General features: G+C 35.3%; 1 protein-coding gene across 1 annotated transcript in view; it reads right to left on the minus strand.

Moving 5' to 3' along the window:
- cfap46 (cilia and flagella associated protein 46) overlaps window positions 1-6277 on the minus strand; it is a 121109-nt gene that overhangs the window by 6963 nt on the left and 107869 nt on the right. Inside the window, 5 exon segments of the mRNA XM_016487318.1 lie at window positions 1364-1476; window positions 1583-1685; window positions 2571-2612; window positions 2798-2858; window positions 3070-3149. Of these exon segments, the coding sequence (XP_016342804.1) occupies window positions 1364-1476; window positions 1583-1685; window positions 2571-2612; window positions 2798-2858; window positions 3070-3149 (399 nt within the window).

A 6277-nucleotide genomic window follows, 5' to 3' on the forward strand; every position in this document is an offset into this window, starting at 1 on the left:
TATATATATATATATAAAACACTTTCCATAATTAAGTTAAGTTTTTTTTTCACAAAATAAGAATGTAGATTTAGCCAACTTTAATGCACTTATCAAAACAACAAAAAGAAGTATTAAAGGGTTTGTTTTAATGACAAACTAGTTTTCAAAATGTATCAATTAGCTTAACGATTTGCAAAAAAGTGGAAAAACACAACCTCGCAAAATAAGCTTTTTCCACAATATCTGTGATTTTCTGTTTGGATGCAGTGAAACACCCGCAGATGAAGCAGAAATCATGCGTTTTCTTTAAAAACACAAATGGTTGCATTTTCTTCAGTCTCTGGCCATGATTCAGAATTAGACATCAAATAATGTCATGCATGTGAAAACGGCTGAGAACTGATCAAATACTTGTAATCTAGCTCAGATTCAGACAGGAATCGTGTGTTTTCTGCTGAAATATTCATTTTCATTTATTTTACAGTGCAATTGTCTTACAATGCATGGCTATTACTGTCATTGTTGTTATTATTATTATATTCTAATGTGTTTGGCTTCCTAAAACAGCAGTGTGAATGTAATTTAGACTGAGACAGTAGATCACAAATTAAAAGAGGGTTGAGTCCTCTTTAAAGTTCAGCTACAAGTCAGTTCACTGGCTTTTTTCTGACTTCAGTTTTAGTTAAGAACCTGGGTTTCAGCTCTTAATTTTGAACTCTCAAAGTGCACTAGATAGAATAACAACTTTTAAATGTGCAAAAATTTTAATTTTTTCCAATTCTTCATTTGCCTTTTTTTTTAAATATCGCAATAAATATCATATTGTGGACTTCATATCGCGATATTATCGTATCATGAGATTTTGATATCGTTACATCCCTAATGAACTCTAAACTTTAGTTCTTATTTTCTATTGGATTCAAGTGATTGGCTGAGCCATTCTAGCAGCTTTACTTTCTTTCTCTGAAACCAATCGAGAGTTTCCTTGGCTGTGTTTGGGATCATTGTCCAGCCTTGTTTTATCTTCATCATCCTGGTACTGTAGGTGTTGAGACTGAAGCAGCTAACATTAATTTTCACTGACGAAGAGCAGGATTGCTTTCTAATTACTGATAGATTTCAGCTGGAGTCTTGGCTTTCCATGCCTTTTTGCACCTCCCTTTCTTCATGTGTTCAATACTTTTTCCCCTGTGTCATTCCACTTTATTACACAGAACTTTATGCAAACCGTTTTCTTTGCATGTATGGAGTTGTTATCGACATCCGGTGAACATGTCATGCCAACAGCACCTTTAGAACTATATTTACTGAGAAAAATGCTGACGTGTTCAATACTTATTTTACCCGGTGTATATCAATGAAACTGAAATCCCACTTTTACCGGACATGTTGAGGGAGGCCATCTTGGCCGGTGGGACGCAGGAGAAGAAGTTCTCCGTGCCAGAGTAAATAAAAGCGCTGCAGGACATCAGCATCTGCTCGAGATCTGCGAGACTGAGAGAAGAGCGTCACTTTCACACATTAATACCCAAGACAAAAACCAGCTCCTATAAATATATGTTTCACAGGAGTGTGAGGAGAGTTTGAGAGAGATTCAGACCTGCGTTTGCGCTCGTGGCCGATGAATCCTTCCCACAGAGGTGTAAATTGCGAAGCGTAGGTGTCGAGGGTCTTCCTCATGATCTCTGCTGCGCTGCTGCTATCTGAACAAACCAGGTGAGATGAAAGGGTTAAATTTAACTGCGTCATCATTTACTCGCCCTCGTGTCAAATCAGACCACTTTGAGATTTTGTGAACAATTTTTGTGAAAAAGTGACTCTCTTCCATACAATAAAATCAAAACAGTGATGGACACACCATGTCTGAATATGCATAAGAATGAATGAGTTACGACAGAGCTCTTGCATAAACATTATGTTTATGTAAAAATCTCAAATTATGTCTGTTCTCAAAAAAGTCTCAAATTAGACCAATTCAAGGTTTTTGCAACTGCAACTGATTAAAAAGGTCTTACAGAACAAAATCAGATGACTCAGTAAAAGCAGCTTATGCAACAGGCCACTGAAGAAGAGCAGAATAGTCTGGGGTTGGTAAGTTTTTTAATGTTTCTGCTCAACGAGGCTGCATTTCTTTGATCAGAAATACAGTAAAAATTGTGAAATATTATTACAATGTAAAACAGCTGTTTTCTATGTGAATATCAGTTAGAATATAATGTATTTCTGTGATGCGCAGCTGTATTTCCAGCATCATTACTCCAGTCTTCAGTGTCACATGATCTTCAGAAATCATTCTAATATGCTGATTTGATTATTATCAATGTTGAAAACAATTGTGCTGCACAATATTTTTTGTGTAAACCGTGACACATTTTATTTTTCAGGATTCACAGATGAATAGAAAGTTCAGAAGAACAGCGTTTATTTGACTTAGAGATTTTTTGTAACTTTATAAATGTCTTTACTGGCACCTTTGATCAATTTAACACATCCTATTGTGAATAATTCATCAGTGCATCTTTTGTCTTCATAATGTTTTTTTTACTCAGATATGTCACATTACAGAAGCTAAAACTAATTCCACTCACCAGCCTGCTTTCTATCATCTTCCTCCTGAGCATCAACTACATCTTAAAGCCTGTGTTAAGAATACATTTCTCCAAACTATTAACCATGTTCAGTCACTTTGCAAGCAGCTAATGCAATAAAAGCGAGCCGAAATGCAATGCAGCAGCTGAATGACTGCTCTGACATCTCACACACATGACAGATGCCCGTGAGATGGAAAACGAAGGTGGTTTAAAGCGAAGGATACATCTGAACCTGTGTGTGTCCACTGGGACGCTGTTTGGCGGCAGGACACGATTGACCGGCACCTGCAGAAGAAAGTGCATCCTTAAAGGTCACTGTATGCGAACTGAAGATGAGAATGTCGGACGGTGTACTCAGGGAAAACACATTATATAATTGACCAAAAGAGGCTGGTTAAAAGGGAAGGATGGAGAAATTAAACCTCTGAATGAGTGAAGGCCGCTAAAGCAATACTGCATTTCTATCAGCATCCGCCAGACTCATTTAGAGACTCACCGCTTTGATGCCTCGGCTTTGATCGCCTCTCCCCTTGACTCCTCTGCCACCTTTGGCTTCCTTTTTATTGTCACTTTCAACTGTGACCAACGAGAAAGATTATTAAAACAAGAAATGAGTGTCTGACACAAACAAGCGCTGTGCCAAACTCGGCCTAAAAAGGCCAGTGGCATTTAATATTGACGACTGTGTTCGCTTGTACTTCAGTAATGCAAATTTTAACGACCTCCAGCAAAAGTCACGCAAACACAATCAACACAATCACATTAAAATGTGAATTTCTTTGATCCTGTGAGGAAACTCAGACATGCAAACCGTTTACTCAAATAATAACAGGGTGCATGTTATTGCCTGATCAATTTGAATCAGGGCGTATTAAAGCCAACATGCAATCAGGAAATGTTCTGCTACAAATCGAGTCATTCGTTTGAAAACATGTTAAACAAATGATATTTGCAAATCCAGAGGCATAATTTTATTACAGGAAAATTTCATGCAAAAATAAAAATGTCTCCCCCTCAGGCTGCCCCAGATGTAGATGCGTTTGTTTCTTCATCAGATTTGGAGAAATGTAGCACTGCATCAGTGTCTCAGCAATGGATGCTCTGCAGTGAATGGGTGCCGTCAGAATGAGAGTCCAAACAGCTGATAAAAACATCACAATAATCCACAAGTAATCCACAGTCCATCAGTTAACATCTGGAGAAGACAAAAGCTGAAACTAATCCATCAAGACGTTTTTAACTCATTCTGACGGCACCCACTGCAGAGCATCCATTGCTGAGACACTGATGCAATGCTACATTTCTCCAAACCTGATGAAGAAACAAACTCATCCTAATCTCGGATGGATTTATGGTGAGTTAATTTCAGCATATTTTCATTTTTAGATGAACTATTCCTTTAAGCACAACCCAAAGAATGAAACGTCAGCAAAAGTGTTATGAACACTTTCAAAAACTCCAAAGACTACAATGACAGAGGAAGAATGAAAAGATAAACAGAGAAACACAGACACACAAACAATGACTGGTGAAGATGGAAAATATAATGCACAAAACCTCATTAAAGGACAAGAGAAGAAACGTGCTTGAAAAACACGCTGCGTTTGTGCCAGTTATAAATAACAAGGAAAATAAACTTTGCTAACAGCATGAATAAGATTAGTATAATATTGAATTTCCTCATTGTACGCTCAATGTTTTATGCAAAATATGTCGCAAAATAACAAATAGCTCCTTTAGTAAGTACCGCGTGGCTCTACGTCTTCCCGACATAAATAATTTTATTAAAGTTTTTAAACATTTTACTAAAGTATTAATTTAGATTTTATGCAAAACATTACTTTTATTATTTTATTTATATGATTTATAAACGAAAAATAAACCACTTTTCTGATTTATTTTTCCAATACAATGTGTTGCTTGATCAATGTAAACAAAAATAAATAAATAAATAAATAAATAATTGCAATCATAGACATAGACAATCATAGATCAGTTATTTTTTTATTTTCCATTTTCATTTTAGTTTCTTTTTTTTTTAAATGCACAGATTAGTTTAATTCATTTTTGAGTTTTAGTTGTAAATGTTTTTGATGGTTTGAAGTTTTAGTTAATTATATGTGCTGTCATAAAAATTCTAAGAACTTTATAATATTTATAATAAATATATATATAAATTAAATCATTAGAACATAAATGAGTAACAAATACAAACGGCACTGCTTCCAGTGAAGGAGCAGCGTGTGTACATATAATTTTCCTGTGGCTCAGTGGTAGAGCATTGTGTTAGCAGCGCAAAAGGTCGTGGGTTCGATTCCCAGGGAACACACATACTGGTAAAAAATGTATAGCCTGCTAAATGCATAAATTATTATTATTACACTCATCCTAATCTCGGATGGATTTATGGTGAGTTAATTTCAGCATATTTTCATTTTTAGATGAACTATTCCTTTAAGCACAACCCAAAGAATGAAACGTCAGCAAAAGTGTTATGAACACTTTCAAAAACTCCAAAGACTACAATGACAGAGGAAGAATGAAAAGATAAACAGAGAAACACAGACACACAAACAATGACTGGTGAAGATGGAAAATATAATGCACAAAACCTCATTAAAGGACAAGAGAAGAAACGTGCTTGAAAAACACGCTGCGTTTGTGCCAGTTATAAATAACAAGGAAAATAAACTTTGCTAACAGCATGAATAAGATTAGTATAATATTGAATTTCCTCATTGTACGCTCAATGTTTTATGCAAAATATGTCGCAAAATAACAAATAGCTCCTTTAGTAAGTACCGCGTGGCTCTACGTCTTCCCGACATAATGCTAAAATAATGCATAATGTGCTTTTTTGCTTTCATATGAGCATGAACACACTAAAGTGTGAGTGGACTGATATTATACACCCTGAAACAGGACTGTACAAAATCACACTGAAAAATACCAGTGCAGTCATTTGCATATGGCATTTTAGTGCTGAGGTCTGGAGAACTGGGGCATAATTATTCAAAGAAAAAGATAAATGTTAAAAGTTAAAGTTAACATTCGCATTAAATATTCAAATCCTTTTCACAGACGTCCAGACGCACCTATAATGATCAACATCAGAGTCATAGAAAGTGTGAGTAAAGCAACAGCTGAGAAACATCATTACTGTGACTCCTTTAGACATGATGCTGATCTTTCATAAATTGCTTGTGAGCACATGTTTCAAACAGGTTTGTCAGCGAGTATTTCATGCTAGTAATATTTAAGGCTGTTATTATTCACTGCACTGATCTTCAACTTCAACCCCAAAACGTCCTGAGTCACGGCATAAAACATGCTTTGAAAGAGAAATATTACTGGATATTGATATTTCATTTTAATTACAATGTGTGTTGGCACAAAAACACTTGCTGTTGAAGACATAATAAATATCTGTCTGACTTTTCCTTTTGTTGACATGGTTAGATTCAGATGGTTAATATCATTGGGTTTCCAGCTTAGAGATAATCAGCATATTTACAATGAAACCATCTTATTTAAAAATATGATGTATGTATGTATTTATTGTTACTACTGTAAAGCCACATTCAATTATGGGATCTCCATCAAAGATTTCAGAATGTTTACTTTTTAATAAACTTTTTACATTTTACATTTTAGTAAATTATATACTATTTGTACAAATAACTGCATCTGCTCTTTGAATAAAA

The sequence above is a fragment of the Sinocyclocheilus anshuiensis genome, unplaced genomic scaffold (assembly GCF_001515605.1).
Source record: "Sinocyclocheilus anshuiensis isolate Anshui unplaced genomic scaffold, SAMN03320099.WGS_v1.1 scaffold709, whole genome shotgun sequence".
Taxonomy (NCBI): Eukaryota; Metazoa; Chordata; class Actinopteri; order Cypriniformes; family Cyprinidae; genus Sinocyclocheilus; species Sinocyclocheilus anshuiensis.